This window comes from Onychostoma macrolepis, chromosome 20 (assembly GCF_012432095.1).
Source record: "Onychostoma macrolepis isolate SWU-2019 chromosome 20, ASM1243209v1, whole genome shotgun sequence".
Classification (NCBI taxonomy): Eukaryota; Metazoa; Chordata; class Actinopteri; order Cypriniformes; family Cyprinidae; genus Onychostoma; species Onychostoma macrolepis.
Genome location: NC_081174.1, coordinates 22,976,239 through 22,997,627, shown reverse-complemented (window position 1 = coordinate 22,997,627; position 21,389 = coordinate 22,976,239). Strand labels below are relative to the sequence as shown.

At 36.3% G+C, this 21,389-nt stretch overlaps 1 protein-coding gene across 1 annotated transcript in view; it reads left to right on the top strand.

Annotated features, from left to right (window-relative positions):
• The window catches only part of enah (ENAH actin regulator), a 67,738-nt gene that overhangs the window by 32,979 nt on the left and 13,370 nt on the right, over positions 1–21,389 (top strand). Inside the window, 2 exon segments of the mRNA XM_058756473.1 lie at positions 6,529–6,601; positions 19,700–20,070. Coding sequence (XP_058612456.1) covers positions 6,529–6,601; positions 19,700–20,070 — 444 coding nt within the window.

Sequence of the window (21,389 nt, the reverse complement as noted above, 5' to 3'; positions counted from 1 at the left end):
ATCTAAGGTCATAAAAAGTCAAAAATATCTTGGTATAACAAACGTATTAATTATCATATTAAGAGGTCATACATTTGGGCATGGAAAAGCAGGAATCACAATATACCCCAATGTCGTCATTAAACTTATTATTAAACATTATTAAACTAAGAGTCGCCGTCTATTTCAGTCTTGTTTATTGTTAAAGGTTTTGGCTGCCTGTGACAGGAAGTAAAGACTTGACTTGTATTATTCAGTATACAGTATATAGTATTAGCACAATCTGTTTGTTTATTCTTATAATGATTTTTCAATTTAGTTGCACGTGTGATCATTGGGAAAAATTTAACAATCAAGCTGTTTTTTTTGTTTTTTTTCTAGAAACCTATTGAAAACAATCAGTTCCTTTTTTTTTAGCACATCATTGCTTCAGATTTGCGCACATGTCAGTTTGTAAGTTTCATCAAACCAAGTATGACAGAAACTCAGTTCTAGATTTGAATGTTAAATGTCAAACCAAAATACTGGTCAAGGTAGGTTAATTGTGAGAGCTGATAGATTTTGTCCAATCTAATCACTTCAAAAGTCACCACTCCACATTCCTTTCCTGGGTTCTAACCGCACAGCCATGCCAAGTTTATCATGAGAAGTCATTAAATGTCTCAAACAGATTGTCCATAACGATCCAAGAGCTGCTCTCTTTTTCTCAGTGAAATGTGTGCTTGTTTTAGCTCTGTGTGCTGAGTCAGTCTTTTCACTCATTTTGCAGCCATTCTCACATTCTCAATCTTGCTTATCCTGTAGGTTATTTTTTTTCTTTCTTTCTCCATTTGATTTGCCTTTCCAAGATAATACGGTTTCCCAATGTCATTTCAGCTTTCTGTCAGAAACGTAAGTGACGTCTTTGTGATGGTCTACACCAGGGGTGCCCAACCCTGTTCCTGGAGATCTACCTTCCTGCAGAGTTCAGTTCCATCCCTGATCAAACACACCTGTCTGTAATTATCAAGTGGTCCTTCAGATCCTAATTAGTTGGTTCAGTTGTGTTTGATCAGGGTTAGAGCTAAACTCTGCAGGAAGGTAGATCTCCAGGAACAGGGTTGGGCACCCCTGGTCTACACAATGCAATGAATCTAGTTTGACAATAGCTTCTAAAGACATCCATTATCTCAACAAAAGATAACACATTGTATGGACTACAGTTCGACAGGATGTCTTTAGATAAAAGCAGTCTTGCCAGCTTATTTCAGAAGTGCTAAAAATGATTGTTTACACCCTGCACATGTTCAGTGGTCGGATTTTCTTTCATTTGGACTACAAATGGCAGAACTGTTTCCAAGCAGAACTTCTTTTATTAGGTAACATTGCATCAAAAAAGCCTCCCCCCCAATGGTTTTGCAGCTCATTCCTACCACTGCAGTTGTTTACCCACCTCAGGGCTGAAGTGGGATCAGGTGATGCTATTTAGTATCTCTGGGGTAATGCCGAACACTGAAAACATCAACACCTCGTACATGAGGCAGTTGAACTATAGGGCCAGTAGTATTCCTAGTTACTATTTTTATTTTTATTTTTTTTATTTTATTATTAGAATAGAAGATTTTTTTTAATTCATTTTATTTTTTATTTTACTTTTTACTTTTTTATTAGATTATTATTTTTTTTTTACATTGGAGGTTATCAAATCTGTGTGGACACACCAGAATGTGTAACTAGATGGACAAACTGTTCTGAGCAAGTTATAGTAAGTAGAACCTGGTAACTTCTACTATTTTTAGGTCCCAGTCCCATTTCTTGCCAGATTATCTGTCTCTGTCTTTGAGCCCTAAATAACGAGAATCGTCAAAGCAGTGATACTAACAATTTTCATTATATCCTAATCCTAGGATGCCTGCTAAAACAGACCAAGAGTCTCCTTTGACTCGTTCACCTTTCTACCACCGAGACAGAAATCCTGTATACATTGACACGCGACATTTCTTTTGACTCGCATAATCTTGCTTTAATAACATCCCATTTAACCGCTTCACAGACTTGCTCAGAATCCAATCAGAATCTGTTTAGAGCTAGAGGACAAATCATTTGCTTCCTCATCTTCAAATTATGCAGCACTTGACCTGTAATTTTCCCATTTCTGGAACCACAACTGTGGAATTAATTGGAGGGCTTGGGCCCGTGTTGTGCGACGCATATGAGTGATAAGGGGATTTGTGTGTTGCATTTACAAGGTGACAGCATCAGGGTGTGGTAATGAGGCTCTGTGTCAAATTATGTTTGTTTTTCCCAAATGTTGTTGTAAAACACAGAGGAGAAAAAATGGTCTTTCAAGAACAGGTGGTGTTTCAGTCTTGGACTGATTGGCAAGCCTTTGGGCATTATTAATGGTGCTTGCGAAGAGAAGCATCCCAATTACTATTGCTCATATATGTAGGTTTAAGAATTTGAACAGTCACTTTAATGTAAATGAGTTACTCCACTATTGCTAATAAATTAGTTGTTCCAGATCAACCATGACCATGATGGGACATTTGTTGATCACCTAATTTGTGTTTGTTACTTACCATGTTGCACCTGATTAGAGCATTTATGGATTAATGTGGATGTTTTATGTGGCTATTTGTTAAAAAGATTCACACGTGTCATTCCAAATCTACAGTATATGACTTTATTTCTTCTGTAGAACAGAAGATGATATCTCTAAGAATATTTAGATTTAGATTTTTTTTTTTTTTTTGGGTCCATACAGTAAATGTCAAGCCAGTTTTGCGCCCATTGACTTTCATTGTATCGACCAAAATCTTAAAAATATATATTGTTGTTCCACAGAAGTAAAATAAAATAAACAAACAAACAGTGATAACCAAACATTTCTTGGCATACCATTTCAAATATTTTGAGTTAGAAAATAAGGGGGGGGGGGGAAATGAAATGAGATCCAGTATTGTTTTATGTATTAATATATAGTCACATTTACAGTAGTATTATGTTTATGTGGTATGTACATATAGTAAGTACTGGTAAACTGCACAAAGTTTCAGAAGGAAACAGAATTTCTTTTTCGTCCCTTGAGCTCATTGTGCTCTTATTATGGTCCTAAAGTATGGTGTGAATTTTGATGGCATAAAAGATGTTTCAACTCTGAAATTAAAGCTGTCCGGTGTATTCACGGCTATTAGTTGTTGGTGACATCAACCGATAACTTGATTTCAAGCCCATTACTTGGTCCTGCAGCCAAGACAAGCTTTGTTTCTCTCTGTCAGTGCTTAGAGAAACTTCCTTGATCCTTCCTGTGGAAAATAGTTTTTTTCCCCCTCATTTTTCTGAAGCATATATATAAATATAAATTGCCCTTTGTAGTAGATCTCCAGATTTTAGAGTCTCATCCGTATCTTGTTGTCCTTGCCTCTAAATAGTTAAACCCCCTGTTTTCCTCCACCCACCTGATCGTAATAGTTGTGATGTGGTTGTAACATTGACTGCTTTACCCTTCGCCCATCCAGGCATGAATAATTGATCAGGTCCGGAAAGTGCAATAAGTGGACCACATCCTGCTCAGCGAACGTTGTGGCAGAGTGTCTAACGTCTGACTGCCAGCCTATTGGTCCAGTCTTTTTTTTTTTTACCACAGCAGTGTTTGCTTGAGAAAAGCCAGAACAACATGCTGCTCTCTTTGAGATCTCATGGAGTCATTGATGGCAGTTTAGGAGCTGATGCGAATGGCTCTAGTGCACTTGTTACAAGTGTACCTAAAGACCAGGATGGACTTCTACAATACATCTGCTGTCAGAAGAGGCTCGGTGGTTCCCTTCTCTCATGTAGGTGCTATTCTGACTCTAGCTTTCTGTTGGTCCGTAAACAATCCATTAATAAGTAGAAACTTAAACAGAGCTGATATTTAATTTAATTTAATTTTGTTTTGTTTTGTTGTTTTATTATATTATTTTCTGTTATTTTATTGTGTTGTTTGAATAATTGTTAATTTTTGTGTGAAGTGAGCAAGCTAATTTGGTGCAAGTACACAGAAACAAATTATGCATATAATAATGCACTGGTATTTTTATCATTTTTAATTATTTATAAGATGCAAATTTAATTATGCTTCTAATGATGCACCATGTTTTATATTTTATTTTATTTTATTTTATTTTATTTTATTTTATTTTATTTTATTTTATTTATTTTATTTTATTTTATTTTATTTTATTTTATTTTATTTTATTTTATTTTATTTTATTTTATTTATTTTATTTTATTTTATTTTATTTTATTTTATTTTATTTTATTTTATTATTTTATTTGTGCTAGTAGAGTAAGAAGTCCATTTGTAGGTTTTGCTATCTGTTTGTGATCTAATGGCAGTACATTACCAAACTGGCTTGAAGGAGGATCAGTCCATATTAAAGCTGACACAGAGTGCTTTTGGACCAGAGCCAGCCTTTAAAGTGCTGTTCAGATTGGCCGAGGTTAAATGGGCCAAGTATACTTGCCTTTGTGTCAGAGTTTCAGATTGCAGTCATTGCACTCAAAAATCTCTATAATGTGGCCATGAAAACAAATCAAGTTAATATTTGTATAACTTGACCTTGGTCTCTGGAGAGACTATATCTGCTGACTCAATTAGATATCATCCGAATAGCTTTGATAATTTGAGATTAGCTCATCACATTTTAAAAGTAATGTTTCTGTTCAAGGTGGAAGAGAAACTGAGGGTGCCTTCTTGTATAACAGGGCCTTTTACATACACATTAAGGCTAGCGTAGGTATGTTTTATGTGTTAAAGTCCTTTGAGTAGAGAATTTGTACAGTGGGTTACACAAACATAGACAATCACAAATGGTTGGTTTTCTTAAAGGGGGCACAGAACTGTAATGTTAGATTAGATTTGACAGATGAGTTGATTACTGCTTGGCTTGTCCAGATGGCTCAGCTCTAATGTCATATTTTTTCATGGAGTCTTGTGCTGTAGGGTGAATTCTGCATTCAGACTTGTTTAATCCAATTAATGTGTTCTGCAAGCCATTTGTTTCTGGTTAAAGTTGAGTTTAGCTTTGCTACTTGGTGCGCATTGCATGCCATGATCTACTTTGCTGCAACTTTCATGGTGATGCAAAAAAGATGCTACTTATTATCCCAGGACAGATGTTGTTTTATGTTTTGTAAGTCATGTTTTGTTAAATGTTGTTTTATTTTTTATGTTGTGTGAAACATGTTTTGTATTATGTTTTGTTAATTGCTGTTTTTTTTGTTGTTGTTTTTTTTAGGTTTTGTGTTATATTTTTGGTTATTTTTTTACTTTTTTTTTTTTTTTTTTTGTGAAAATGTTGTTTTATGTTGTTTATGATTTTTTTTATGATGTATAATGTATGTTAAATGTTATGTTATATGTTTTGTTCTTGAGGTTTTATATTGTTTTGTTTTAGGCTTTATCTTGTTTTATATTTTGTTTAAAAAATATATATATATATATATTTTAATAATGTTTTTTTTTTTTTATGTTATGTGAAATGTTACGTTTTGTTATTTTAGCATTCGTAGATTTTATTATTTTGGAATAATCCATTTTAGAGAAATCCATTCAAATGTTGGCCAGATGGTCTCAAATCAGCAATGTGGACCAAACCTTTTGCTGTGTTGTCAATAGTTTGTCTATATGTTGCTATTTAGACTACCTTCCCCCACTAAAATGATGAAACTGCAGGAAAGAAACAGGTGTAAGGATAAAAAAGCTCTTGTTTTTGCAGTGCCCTGCTGTGTGTAGCAAACAAACAGGAAATGGCAGAGGGCATATGTAGTCTGGTAATGAGCTACAGAGAGGGCCTTACCTCCAGACTCTGTAAACAGACCTCTCTCACCTGCACAATGCTGTATTGATCGATTAGTCAAGCGTGTCACGGCAGATACTTGTCCTGTGTTCGTGCTAAGCTTTCATTCAGACCTCAACCTTCCTCTTCTCTCAAATTCAGCCTGGCAAAATCAGCAAAGCCTCTATAGTCAAACTATGCTGTAAAATAAGACCCTATCAAGGCTTGGGTTTCCATCTGCATGATATATTTTCAGCATGAGGTCATCAGCCAGCCTTCCTTCCTTCAATGTATATTTTAATTTTATTTTAGTTTATAATAATGTTTGTTACAGTTCTGCGTACGCTTCCATTTCTAACAAAGTTCTGTTCTTCATTCAAAAATGCTATGTTACATTTGTTTAGGTAAAGTGACATGTGAAGTAATTCACCCTGGCACTGACAGTTTTGGTGCTTAGCACTTCTTATTTTTATGCACAGTGATTTGAACTGCTGCTGGCGGATCCTTTAACAGATAATCTTTTCCCCTTTCCCTGATATATAATGTCCTAATTAACTCTTGCTGTCCAACGCACCTGATCGATGTGTCTTGCAGCCAGCGGCCCATGTTTCTCTCTTTCTAAAACCTGATCTTCTGTTACTCTTTTGGGGCTTGTCCAGTGTACTTTACATTATTGATCAGATTTCAAAGTTCTTTCCAAGTTTCAAACTGATGCTCATTCCAGATTTTTCTCTTTTTTTCCCCACAGGCCCCCCGATGCCAAGACAGACCCCTCAGGTGCAGAATGGCCCATCACCAGAGGAGCTGGAGGTGCAAAGAAGGTAAAAACCAAAGTTATAGTCACTGACTGCAATAAACCGTACAAATAGGGGTTGATGTGCATAGTAGCTTGAATCAGCTAGCCAACAAAAAGCCTCCGGGTTCTGATGCTTATTCATCATTTAAAGGTGTGGTAAGTTATTTATTTGTTTCATGGGTGCTTATTTGTTTTCCCCAAATACCAACAGAACTCTGATATTTACTCAAAATTCATTCTTTAGGTGTAAAATAGGGCTGCAAATCGATTAATCACAATTAATCAATTCAAAATAAGTTTGTTTACATACTATGTGTGTGTGTACTGTGTATATTTATGTATATATAAATACACACATACATGTATAATTAAGGAAAAATAGGTTAGATTTATGTATAAAGTATATAAAGTGCTTACATACAAATAAATACTTTTTTTTTTTTTTAAATGTGTATTCATTTATACATAATAAATATACACAGTACACACAAATATAGTATGTAAACATAAACTTTTATTTTGAATTGATTCATCGCAATTAATCGTTTTGCAGCCCTAGTGTAAAATTAGTATTAGTGGATAAATGACATCCACAAAACACCTTCCACCCCATGGAAGAACACGTGCACTCATAGATTACGAGTTGACATCTGCATGTGTGATGGTGAGAACATGAACCAGGTGAACTCTCATACTGTAGAATCAAACGCAGATAGTGCAGCAATGTAATGTTAATGTCTGTTGGACTAAGTTCAGTTAAATCACCACTTTGAAGCCCTGAATTTGCTTTTTCATGAGCGTGTTTTATCAAGATTTCTGTGGACTTCAAAGGATGTTGGAGGCTGTTACTCACCCTGGTCTTGTTAATGAAAAGCTTTTCTGCAATGAGTTCCCAAAGGAAGCAGCAGTCAAGGTTGAGGCTGCTTGACTGGAATATACATGCTCAAAGCTCACTGCTTGCTTGTCAGAGTTTTCTTTCTACTTTTTGCTTTAATAATAGAATGACATTGATGCAACTATTGCATCTCTATTGGTTTTCATTGCAGTAAGGCTTAAAATGTTACCAAGAGTCGGTGCTATATTGTGAATATAGTCATTTTAAGTCCTGTTGTTAGGCATGGCATTTTACAAAAACATTTTATAAAAAAAATAAAATAATAATTTTCTGAAAAATGTATATATAAATTTTAGAAAAAGTATATAGAATTTAATTTATATATAGATATGTAGAGATATAGATATGCAGAGAGATAGATTGATTTTTTTTTTTGTAATTTAACCCTTTTTTTTAACTCAGAAGTACTCTTGATTTTTTTTTTTTGTGGTTACATCAGCTGAAAAATCACTACAAAGAGTATGAAAATCCTTCTGCGCAATTATTTCTTTAGATTAACGTACGTGACAAATCATTCACAGTAAGAGTTGAGACATTTATAATGTAAGAAGTGTCTGTTTTAAAATTGTTGTCGTTAATGACTTAATGAAAGTTATTAGCCTTCGCCTCGACGGAGAGTAGAGAAAGATCTTCTACAGATCTGCTATGTGAGTGTTTCTCCATCAGTGATGTATCATTCCATGAGACGAACCCAAGGGAGTCTGGGATGCTCTGTCGAATACTGAATATGATCTCAGTCTTTTGATGGTGACTCAGCAGTGGTCATGTCCTACTTCTCTGCTACAGAAGAAATGTCAAATCTTCACAGGCTTTATCTGCAGAGCCCCTGCAGCCTGTTAAACATTAACCATTGGTGTATTCCCTGCATGCTGTGAGCCAGGCGAGGACGGCGTTGGACAATGCTGCACGTCCTGCATAGCAAACATTGTTTGGCTGGATTTTTCACTCCAGACAGATATGCTCCACGGCATAGTGAAGCACCTGAAGAGGGTGCAGACACAATACTGATTTATAATCATGTGTATGTTACATCAAGGCAGTGTTTGGGATTTATTAAAATAGTATGGGACAGACAGTGTTTTTTCTTGCATAGTTAAATGCTGTGGAGGGCTTAATAGCTCTGGCCTTCTCTTCAAAACTGGCTATTTTTACACAAATAATGTTCTGAGAAGTAATTTTGTCCGTTTTGTATTTTAGTGTTTTAGTGTTGGGTCAGATTAAAATAAGATATTAAATAAACTGCAAAAATAAATGATGGGACCCATCCAGTTTTATTATATGTTTAAAATTATATATTTTTAATGTTAAATTAGCTTATTAGCTATTTTTCAGTTTCTGTTTTAAATTTAGTTTAAACTGTAGTAATTGTATGTGCTTGTCATTTTTTTTATTATTAATATTTTGATTTAGCTTTATATATTTTTTCAACCTAATTTCAATAAATTATCATTTTTAATATTTTTGTTATATATAACACTACCATCCACCTCTTTGAAATTTCCATTGTTCAAGGAATTGTATGATAGCAATGCATGGCTACTTTTATGGTGCGTTTTTTTTTTTTTTTGATTTACAACGCTGTTCAATTAAGATTCGATTTTGCTTGCATATATAAGAGACTCTTAGTTATTTCAGTTACACTTTTTTATTTTACAGTATGTGCACTTACCTGTGCTTACAGTGTACTTAAGGAAGTACTGGATAATATATAAGTTAACTACTTGGGTTAGGTTTAGGGTAGGTTCAGGGTAAGTACCTAGTTATTATAATTCAGTGGTTCTCAAACATTTTTTACCAAGTACTACCTCAGAAAATATTTGGCTCTCCAAGTACCACCATAATGACCAACATTAAAATACAGTGGCGTTTGTAGGCCTAACTATTCAGCTACAGCTCTTCACAGTTAAAAAACGTGGCAGTTTTATTCCTAATAAGAATATTTATTGTTGTCAGCCACTTTAACATTGTAAATACAAATTTGAACATTAACACTGCACTGTGCTTGCATACAGCTAAATAAATAACTTAAATAATGATTAAATTAAAATGTATTGTGTTTTAACATTTAATTTATATTTAATTTAGCACCACTAGTGTTCCTCGTACCACACTTTGAGAACCACTGTTATAATTAATATAACAAGTATATGAGTAACAGGACTATAAAATAAAGTGCTACCATTATTTCTGTGAATAATTTGGGGCAGTATTTCAAACTGTCCTGATTTACAATCAGTAACTTGTCTTTTTGAACTTATTAAATTACCAACTCATAAAAGTCATTAAATTTAGGAATCGGAAAGCACTGGTTGCACACTGTTTTTGACTCACTCAAAAGAAACATGATGGTTAGCAATAATCATTTTGGGGTGAACTATCCCTTTAAGGAAGTTGAAACAGTCATTCATACGCTCTAACATCTTGTGTTCATCAGTCAGGTGCTGTAGTGTACATATAGTGGAAATGTTCCTTATAAGGATATTTTCCCCTTTCTGTGGAAGATCTGCCAGAAAGTAAAGGGCTCACATTCTCTGAAAGAATGTCTCTGAGTGCGTGTAATAGAGTTGGCCTGCTGCCGCCCACCCGGCCGGCCGCGGCATGCCGGCCCACAGCCATATTTAGCTATTGCAGTCAATGGAACTGGGTGCATGCTTGGTGTCTGATGTCATCTCGTGATGCAAACCTGATACAATGCTGCTGTGAAGGAGAGCAGAGGAAAGGAATGAGAGGCAGGTTACTCACAGACCATTTATAAACAGCCATCAGGGCATCTGCATACTGTCAGAAGACAAATTAGTAGTGCTGTCAGACAGGCCACAGGACTCTGGTGGCGTGTCAAAGGATTTCTGAGGTCACTCTAAAATAAAGGTCACACGCTTGCATAGAAGGTGCTACTAGGAATTTTTGTTATTTTTATAATGCACCGATTGAACGGTTACCTTGAAAAGAACTTTATATGTGTAACACGACTTTTATTTTGAACACAAAATGCTATTTATCTTAATAGCAAGTAGTTTGACCAGTGCAGATCACCTTAAAATGACACATGATTTTGAAGAAATTGGTGTTGCATAATATTGTAGTAACAATTACATTGAAGAAATGACTGAAAAGTGCAGTTTTAATTCAAAATAGAGACTTGAAGAAAATTTTTGTTTGTTTGTGCAAAACAACCACTATGTTTGAGGCCCAGAATGTTTCTTCCCAGAGCAGTTTTTTGGGAATTGTTCTTTTTGTCTTTTAATTTTGTGGAGAGTTTTAGTACACGCATGCTTTGAATTAGAGACTCGAGCATTTCTGTAAACCTCACGATGAAATGACAAAAAGCTCTCGAGCGACCTCAAAAATGATCTTGTGGTGCATTTATACCCCTTTAGGTCTGAAATGCATGCCATCCGCTGTACTTAGACATGCTATATTTGTATTACTTTCCTGCTGGGAAAAATAAATATTTGGCCATGTCTCCCATCACCAGAACATCACGGATTATACAGTTTCCAGGGGATTACATGTATAAAAATATAGACTGTAGTTTTTAGCTTTCATGTTTTTATACAGGCCTTTTCAACTTCAGCAGGACCGCAGTGACATGTGGGTCGACTCGTGATCTGTGAGCCAAAAATATCCCGTATTAGTATTTGATTAAAAAGACATGAAGTGGCATAATGGGAGGATAAAAATAGTCAGCGGGACGCTGATACAGGTTTGCTGCTCTGCCGGCTTTCAGCACATCTGTCAGGTGGAGACACAAAAGAACATTTTCCCCAACCATATCCTGCTAGCAGGGCGAGAAAAGAGCCACCACCTCATTAGCAGACTGATAGCATCATTTAAAGCTGATTGTCATAATCATAGCCACTTCTTCACACTTCAGCACAATAATGCATCGGATTGCTCGGCAGCCTCATCCGGATGTCTGTCATCTCTTTATGAATCACATCCTGCTTTCTGAGCTCCTTCGGGATGTGCTGTACCGCCCTCTCTGTTCAAAGATGTTCTTCCTTCTGTGTAAGGGGGAATCAGTGAGCTGCGCCCAAATTTGTTGAAATTTTGGAGGAAGCCTTGAAAAAGACACCATATGGCTTAGCTTGGACACAGCCAATGTTAACCAAATTGCAGAGCCTTTCCAGGAGAGGGGGGAGTTGGTCTTGCCAAAAAGACTTCAATATGGTGCTCATTCTGCTCTCTTGCACACAATGGTCTGTCATTGTTTAGTCAATGTTGGCTGTTTTCTGTGCACAATTATTTTTTAGATTTTCAAGCAATTTTTTCAAATATTGGTAGTGATATTTTGGACTACTTTGATTTTCTTTTATACCACTAATCTTCATACACCATTTTGGGGTCTTCAAGTAAGAAATTATATACATAACTTCACATACATTACTACTTAATGAGTGTTTAATTAAAACAAGTTGCATTTACTTAAAGTTGTTAAATATTAAGTGTTGTACGTGTATAATGAAAATAAATGTATCTTGTTTCACTAAGTTTTTATTTTTAATTTTTTTCTCACTTTATCCACATTTTTCCTACACCCCATGTCTATATTTCGTAACAATTACGTTTTACAGCATCCGTGTGAAAACAAACCTGGAAAGAGACATGAAGATTTGGGGAGAAAAATGAAAGATTCTTAGTGCATTCCAGATAATTATTGGTTTATGTCGTAAATTAACTTGGGAGAGCAGACCACAAATGCACAGTATGTGTGGTCTCTTTTCATTTACTTACAGCGGAATACAAAGGAAACATGAAAATAATCAAGAGGAAAATAATGCAGCAAGCTGAAAAGAGATATTCTGTAGATATTGTTGGTATATCAAGTCACATTAAAAACTAAACGTAATGTTATTCTCCTAACTTCTGAAAATAGGAAATGAATGAAAATTTACAGCCCATTCGGTTAAAACGATGGATAAGGATTATTTGTAGCACAGTCCTATGATTTGAAATGATTTTTTTGCAGTCTTTTTGAGGAGAACTTCCCCAAACCGGAAGTGCTTCACATAATTTAAAATGCAGCAGGCTCATTAGGAAAAAGGTAGACGCTCAAAATTGGTGAAAAAATCTGCTAGTGCAATAAGACAAAACACTTATATTAAAGATACATTCTCTGAAGACAGGTAAGATAACTGTAAATTTATTTTACTTTAATTTTTAAACTGGAAAATTAGACAAAATATTCAACAAATAGGGTATTTTATACTAGGGTAATGTGACGACTTAACAATGTATTTATTTTTCTATGCAATACAGATTTTTTTTTTTTTTTTTTTTTTGTTTGCTTATCCTGTATTTTTTATTGTAGTACTCCTGTTTTAAAACCTAATGAAGTCATACTGCCTTTGGAATCTGTTGTAGTAAGTTGTTGGAAGACATTCTGAATCAGGCTGTGAGCCGCCTACACTCCCTTAGCTACTGTTTCCTTGGTAACTGATGTCAGGAACTGAGATGCCAATAAATGGATCTGCTGCATGTTTCCCATCTTTTAAGTCCTTCTTCCATGCTCGAGAAGCGAGTGTTTGAGGGAGGGGGGGTGGCAAGTAAGCAAATTTTGCATTGCGTGTAGTTTTTCCTATATGAAGAATACTCTAAACTGCAGTAGAGCTGCCATAAACTAGTGCAGATTCCAAATTGAGAGAGGTTTTGGTCAGTTGCCTGCTATTTGATCATTGTTTTAAAATAATTTTTTTAAGGGACTTCTTGACTTTCTCACTCTGTGGGCAGGTTTAACTTCTTGAAAGTATACTGGATGACCCTTTGACAAGTAACTCTGGGTCTGCTCCAAAATATGAGAACAATCCCTGTCATTCTTTAGTATGTCATTGCAGTGGAACAAAACTGTACCCTTAAGTGGCCATGAGTTTTGCTGAAAGGGGTTATTATATAAATTCACTGGAATGTTGAAGAACTAGGGTGCTTGCTTTTCTGACATGATCAGAAAGAGGTGGTACTTGAAAATGTAGACTGAAAAAGGCCTAAAGTAAGCCCTTGGTGTAGCAGCCCGGGTTGCTGAACCCCTTAACCCCAGATTTTGGCCCCTTCCAGTCTCTCGCCTGAGAGAGCAGGGCCCGCTTCTAATTTTAAGAGTTTGTGGCTTGTTATTTCAGAATGTTGTGATCTCCTATGCCAGGGAATGCATACGTGTCCGATAGGATTACGCACAAATAAAGCTCTCAACCGAAACGGTGTGAACTGCACTTGCAAACAGGTCTGGGGTGTCGTTCTTATTTAAGAAACAAGGAGCGCACACATTTGATCCCATAAATCCTTCTTCCTGTTGGTCAAATGCCAGTTTGGTTTAAAGTAATGTTTGTTCGAAGTTTATTTTAGCAGCTTCCGAAAACAAGAAGCCCTTGATGATATTATGACCTCTCCACCCCTGTAGGATCACTGGGATTGCATGGCAGTTGCATCATGAAAAGTTAACCTCGCCTACCCCGTTTGTGTCATGGAAATTAAATATAGGCCTCTAATATCACATATCCATTTGACCCTATTTCTAAGCGTTCGGTCAACGTTCGTCTCTATAGGGGGCTTGTTCTTAAACCCTATCCAGGGATGACTTATTGATGGCTCCGGTATGGCTGTCAAGGTCTTTTGGGGTAGTATATTATCACAGACATGAATGAGGCTTCCTCTGCTCTTTAATTACATCTCTGAGAGCATGGCTCAGGCTCAGCAGGGATTTTGGGGGAAGTGGGACATGCTTTCAGAAATCCACGCCTCAACAGCATTTCATAATGGAGTGGCTCAGAATACAATCCTCTGGGAACCCAGGTACAAGAACAACTCTGAAACAAGGCAACTAAATTAAGCAGATATAGAGAACTCGGGCAGTAGACCAAGCATATGGAAGCTCCTTTTGGAAGATCTACATATAGTGGCCCTTGTGGATTCACTGTTAGCTCTATATAGTTTTATTCCCCTCGAATTAACCCAGCTGCATTTGTTGTGTCTGTTTTAGATGTTCAAGAATCGATCCTTTGAAGCCATACCTTACCTAGTTAAATGACAAAAAAAGTGAATGCTACTGTACATCCATTGCATCCACCATATTTTCATACTAACATGCCCCCAACTTGGAAACTCTGAGCTTAAAGAAAGTTAAGTAAAGAAAATAGTGGTGTTCATGTGCATTCAGTTCATAAATAAGATATTTGAACACACCATCAGAATCGATGGTCAAAAGTCAACTAAAGAGAAAAGCCTCATTTGAAAAAGATTTCAATGATAACATTAGTGGAAATGAACAGAACTGTTACAAGCTATTCAACACTGATACTCTGAGTTCTTTAGCTGTCACCTCTACTGTGACCTGAATCATTATGAGTCATTACATTTATATTAATTTACCTTGGAGCAAATGTATGTGTTCTTACTGATGTTACACATTCATTTGAGAATGAAGACTGACACATAGTTTAACCCACGGCCTGCACTTCTCAACATTTATTTAAAGAAAATAGGGTAAAGTACATTGTGTCACTATTTTAAGTGCCTAGACGGTGTTACTACATTTTTGGATATCTTGTGTAAAATTCTATTTAAAACTATCTAAAGGTACAAGACTTTAGTAGACATTCATTAGAAAACAGTCTGATAAGACAGAAGGCAAGAGTTGCTAGAGTAGGAGGGGTTTGTAATGCAGTTATCGTTCAGCATTTAATCAACTGTACATATGCAAATGCTGAATTATATTAAAGGATTAGTTCACTTCCAGAATAAATATTTCTTGATAATTTACTCACCCCCATGTCATCCAAGATGTTCATGTCTTTTCTTCAGTCGAAAAGAAATTAAGGTTTTTATTCCAGGATTTTTCTCCATATAGTGGACTTCAATGGGACCCAACGGATTGAAGGTCCAAACTGTAGTTTCAATGCTGCTTCAAAGGGCTCTACACGATCCCAGTCGAGGAATAAGGGTCTTATCTAGCGAAACGATCGAGAGAAAAAATACTTTTTAACCATTATGCAGTCATGTTGGAAAGGCAGAAGTACCGACCCAGTGTTTACAAAGCAAACATGCAAAGAAAGTTAAACGCCCTTTACAAAAAAGGGTAAAACAATGATGTCTCATGTCTGACAATTTTGAAGTTGGAGAAAATTAGTGTTTCTCCTACCCTACCATTTTGAATAGAAGTACACAGACAAAAAACTAACGTTGTAATGCGTGAAGTCACAATTTGGACCTTGAACCTGTTAGGTCCCACTGAAGTCCACTATATAGAGAAGAATAATGGAATGTTTTCCTCAAAAAAACCTCAATTTCTTTTTGACTGAAGAAAGAAAGACATGAACATCTTGGATGACATTGGGTTGAGTACATTATCAGGAAATTTGGATTCAGGAAGAGAACTAATCCTGTAACTGAAAAGTAGAACATTTGGTATTTTGATATAAATGTGAATGGCCCTGCAGTTGTGATAATGTCTTGCTTTGTAGCTTTGGTCTGAGATTTGAAGTCAATTTTGATGGCAGGAGTGACTGTATCGATTCAGGTGTGACTGCATCCGTTGGAGCCCTAGGCGTAAACTTGCTCTTCTAAAGGGGTCTTAGGTTGAGGTGTGGTTTCCCATCTTCTCTTCTTTGGAAACATGTGGAGGCATGATGTTACTGCATCTAAGCTAGTATTTGTCATGATGATGACTGTCATGCTGAGTGGAAGGTGTGTCTGGCAAGGTCCCAGGAAATGACATCATGTACACCCATTCATACAAAAAGACGTGTGGGAGATTATTAGCCGGATGGAAAGAGTAAGATCACCTGTTTTAATGCAAACCCAGATGACGAGAGTCTGATGTGTCTTATTTATCATCTGTCCAGTTTCCCATGACAGCGGTCTCTTTTCACAAACGCAGTGAGAGACAGTTTAAACTATTAAACCTCAACAGTTATATAAATTAACAAAAAGTTAAAGTGGGTGTCTTAAAAGAATAGTTTGCCTCCTAAAATGTCTCATCGTCTACTCGCGTTTCCACAGCTTTTCCCAATAGTTACCCCCAAAATAATTTTAAAAATATATAAATATACAGGTGCATCTCAATAAATTAGAATGTCTTGGAAAAGTTCATTTATTTCAGTAATTCAACTCAAATTGTGAAACTCGTGTATTAAATAATTTCATTGCACACAGACTGAAGTAGTTCTTTTAATTGTGATGATTTAGGCTCACATTTAACAAAAACCCACCAATTCACTATCTCAACAAATTAGAATACTTCATAAGACCAATAAAAAAAAATCATTTTTAGTGAATTGTTGGCCTTCTGGAAAGTATGTTCATTTACTGTATATGTACTCAATACTTGGTAGGGGCTCCTTTTGCTTTAATTACTGCCTCAATTCAGCGTGGCATGGAGGTGATCAGTTTGTGGCACTGCTGAGGTGGTATGGAAGCCCAGGTTTTTTTGACAGTGGCCTTCAACTCATCTGCATTGTTGGGTCTGGTGTCTCTCATCTTCCTCTTGACAATACCCCATAGATTGTCTGTGGAGTTCAGGTCAGGCGAGTTTGCTGGCCAGTCAGGCACAGTAACACCATGGTCATTGAACCAGCTTTTGGTACCTTTGGCAGTGTGGGCAGGTGCCAAGTCCTGCTGGAAAATGAAATCAGCATCTCCATAAAGCTTGTCAGCAGAAGGAAGCATGAAGTGCTCTAAAATTTCCTGGTAGATGGCTGCGTTGACTGTGGACTTTTGACAGAAAGCACAGTGGACCAACACCAGCAGATGACATGTCAGCCCAAATCATCACTGACTGTGGAAACTTCACATTGGACTTCAAGCAACATGGATTCTGTGCCTCTCCACTCTTCCTTCAGACTCTGGGACCTTGATTTCCAAATTAATCCAAATTTCAAAATTTACTTTCATCTGAAAAGAGGACTTTGGACCACTGAGCAACAGTCCAGTTCTTTTTCTCCACAGTCCAGGGAAGACGCTTCTGACGTTGTCTGTGGTTCAGAAGTGGCTTGGTATCCCTTTTCCTGAAGACGTCTGAGCGTGGTGACTCTTGATGCACTGACTCCAGCTTCAGTCCACTCCTTGTGAAGCTCTCCCAAGTGTTTGAATTGGCTTTGCTTGACAGTATTCTCAAGCTTGCAGTCATCACTGTTGCTTGTGCACCTTTTCCTACCCGAATTCTTCCTTCCAGTCAACTTTGCATTTAATATGCTTTGATACAGCACTCTGTAAACAGCCACACCTTTCAGTAATGACCCTCTGTGAAATTACCCTCTTTGTGGAGGGCATCAATGATCGTCTTCTGGATCATTGCCAAGTCAGCAGTCTTCCCCATTATTGTGGTTTCAAAGAAAAAGAGATACCTGGAATTTATATTGTAGGGATTGTCATTAATTGAAACTCAAATGTAAATATTCTAATATTTTGAGATACTGATTTTTGACTTTCATGAGCTGTAATCTCTAATCATTAAAATTAAAACAAAAATAACTTTTGAAATGTTTTACTTTACATGCAATGAATCTAAAATATATGAAAGTTTCACTTTTTGAAATAACTTATAAGAGAAAAATAACTTTTTCACGGCATTCTAATTTGAGATGCCCCTGTAAATATAATATATCCCAGGTTAATATTAAATGTTATACATTTATTTATATAAAAACTTATATATTTATTTTAGTGCTGTCTAACTATTAATTGCATCCAATTTAAATGTTTTTGTTGTTTACATAATGTATATGTGTGTACTATGTTTACTATGTATATATAAATACACACACATGCAGGTATATATTTAAGAAAACGTTATATTTGTGTATTAAAAATATTTATATATAATATAAATATATACATGTAAATATTTTCAAAATATATAGGCCTACTGTATGTGTGTGCGCATTTATATATACATAATAAATATACACAGTACACGCGCACACATTGCATAAACAAAAACTTAAATAGTTTGACAGCACTAATTTATTTTATAAATTTTTATTTGTTATAGCATGTTTGGTAATTAATTTTTATTTTATTTTTATGTTTCTTTGAAGTCAAATGTTGCGAAAAGACAACATGTTATGGACAGCTTTGGAAGATGAACCTTACATGATGACTCTTCATATTGTTAGGCTCTTTGCATTTCATTTGTTTTCATTCATGAATGCTCTCCAATTTGTTCAGCCCCTCTTCTTCGAGTTAGGTCCATCTGTCCTGCTTCAGCGCCAGAGCTGCAAACAGCCCATTTTTCTTCGTTTACTGTTCCCGCTGTCCACAGTCTAAATGTCTCTGGCTCTCTAATGTAATTACACACTGGAATTCTGGGCATGAGGATGTGCTGGATGCTGATTAAGCACAAGAGGACTGACAAGCATATCTTTTATAAACCCTTACTTAGCAGAACATCTGCAGGCGAGCTGGTCTGGATGCTGAAGTTGGCACTTCTCACACCTCTTGTTACCCATTTGAGTGTGCTGCCCTCTAGTGTGTGATATGATGTACTGCACTGATTGTAATTTAGTGATCATCTGTCTCTTTATCTGGAAGAAAGCAAGTCATTTTTATTGGTCATCTATAAAAGCTTTTCTTACCGAATATGTCCCTAAGGCCATCTTGTTAATTCCACAAACAGCCTGTTTATTTTAATGGGCAGAGACTAAGAAAAAAAAAAATTCTTACAACAGTGGTAGCATTTTATATATATATATATATATATAGTATAAGTAGTGTGTGTGTATATATGAAGAGTTTATTTGCCAAAACGGATAACTCTCAAAAATCATGTTTTTTGTTAGTTAACTTTTTTTTTTTTTGTTATTTTTTACTGTTTTAAAAACAGTAATATTGTGATCATTACAATTTAAACACACTGTTTTTTAAAAATATATCTTAAAATGTAATTTATTCCTGTGGTCATAGTTGAATTTTCAGCAGCCATTACTCCAGTCTTCAGTGTCACATGATCTAAAGAAATATTTCTTATTATTATCAATTTTAAAAACAGTTATGCTGCTTTTTTTGGAAACAGTGATACATTTGATTCGGGATTCTTAGATGAATGGAAAGTCCAAACGCAAAGCAAACTTACTGATCCAAACTTTTGAATGGTAGAGTGCATTGTACCAAAACTACTGAAACCAAATCAGAATCTGATACTGGGGTGGTGTGGCAAACTTGATTTTGATCTAACCTGGTAAATAAAAAGTTGTAGGTTCACTGTGCACTCAGGCATTCCCTTCTACTCTCATGTGTCCTCAGGCAAGTGCAAGAGCTCCAGCGTCAGAAGGAGCAAGAGATGGAACGACTGGAGCGAGAGCGGCTAGAACGAGAACGCCAGGAACGAGAGATGCTTGAACGGGAACGCACCGAAAGGGAACGTCAGGAGCGGGAGCGTCAGGACCGAGAGCGACTGGAGAGGGAACGTGCCGAGCAGGAACGTCTGGAGCGCCTGGAGCGTGAGCGTCAAGAGCAGGAGCAGCTGGAACGAGAACGCCAGGAACGGGAGCGCGCCGAGCGGGAGCTGATGGAGAGAGAGCGTGCCGAGAGAGAGAAGCAAGAAAGGGAGCAACAAGAGCAGCTGGACAGAGAGCAGATGGACTGGGAGAGAGGGAGACGCATCTCCAACGCCGGTGAGCATCTTAATTTTCTCCAACATCTTTTCATAGATAGGACTGACAGATAAGATGTAGACAAGACGGGCTGGAGTCAAAAACTGATTGAGGTTTTAACACAAACTAACAATACAAGTGGCTTTTCTTCTGTTGTATGCTATGCTTAGCATGTAAATGCCTGTGAAATGCTGTTATTATCTGTTAGAAATAATTTCTTAGTGTTGCAGTTATTATGCTCTTTGAATTTCATTTAAAACTATTTTTCCTTAACGCGCTCGGACCGGGGATGCACCAATATTGCAATTATTGCTGATTTCCATGACATGGCTGATAACCGATAAACAAAAGATTAAAAATCTGTACTATTTTGTCTAAAAATAACTCAAAAAGTCAGTGCTGTTCTTGTGGATGTTAAATCAGTGTTCTGGATAGCTGTTCATTTGGAGTTTGTTTGAATAAAAAAAGCAGGATCTCTATTATAAGAAAGCAGTATTCAAGAAACAGCTTTTAAAGGGTTAAATCTTTTGTAATTTAGAGTTGTCCCTTTAAAACAATGAATTGAGGCATAATTTAACACCTGAAAATTGGCGGAAACAAGTTGACCATAAGTCACTTATATTGGACATCACTAATAAAAATTCAATTAAAATTTTAAATGAATAAAATCCACTGATATCCTCTGTTGTGCATCTCTGGTTCAGGCATTTCCTTTCGTTGTTCTTGCTGTAATATATATTTTTAGTATGTATTTGGCCTCTAGATCTGTGTAAAGCTATTGTTTATATGAAGGAAGGGTCAGCACCTCCTCGCATCTTAATATATCAATAGGTGATCTTCTCCTGACGTGTCCATCTGTCAGTATGTTGGAAGAGTCTGAATCAACAGCTTGAAAGATGATGAAACTCAGGGAGAGCTGCACACACTAACCACGTTTCCCTCTAGGATTATGGGTAACCTGCCAAAACTCATAGGTGACAGGCGAAAAAGGCTATGGATCTTTAGCAGCTGTTTTGTAATTTGAGAAATTTCTGAGAGAGCCTCAGTACTGAGTAAGAAAAAAATGTTGGGCATGTTGTTTTTTTTTTGGCCATCAGGGTTAGATTGACATTAAATAAGACATTGTTCACAATAAGACCAGGAACCTTCAGTAAGAAACTAAACAAGGTCCATTTTCATAAATACAGATTGCATACATTACTCAGAATCATGTGCCAAAAATAAAAGATTCTTCTAAAGATGGGGGAGGGGATGTTTATTCCACAGATAATGTGAGAGGGGTCAGGCCTCAGGCTTTGATAGGCACAATTGTCATTTCAAGTGTTAAACATTTGGGCAGT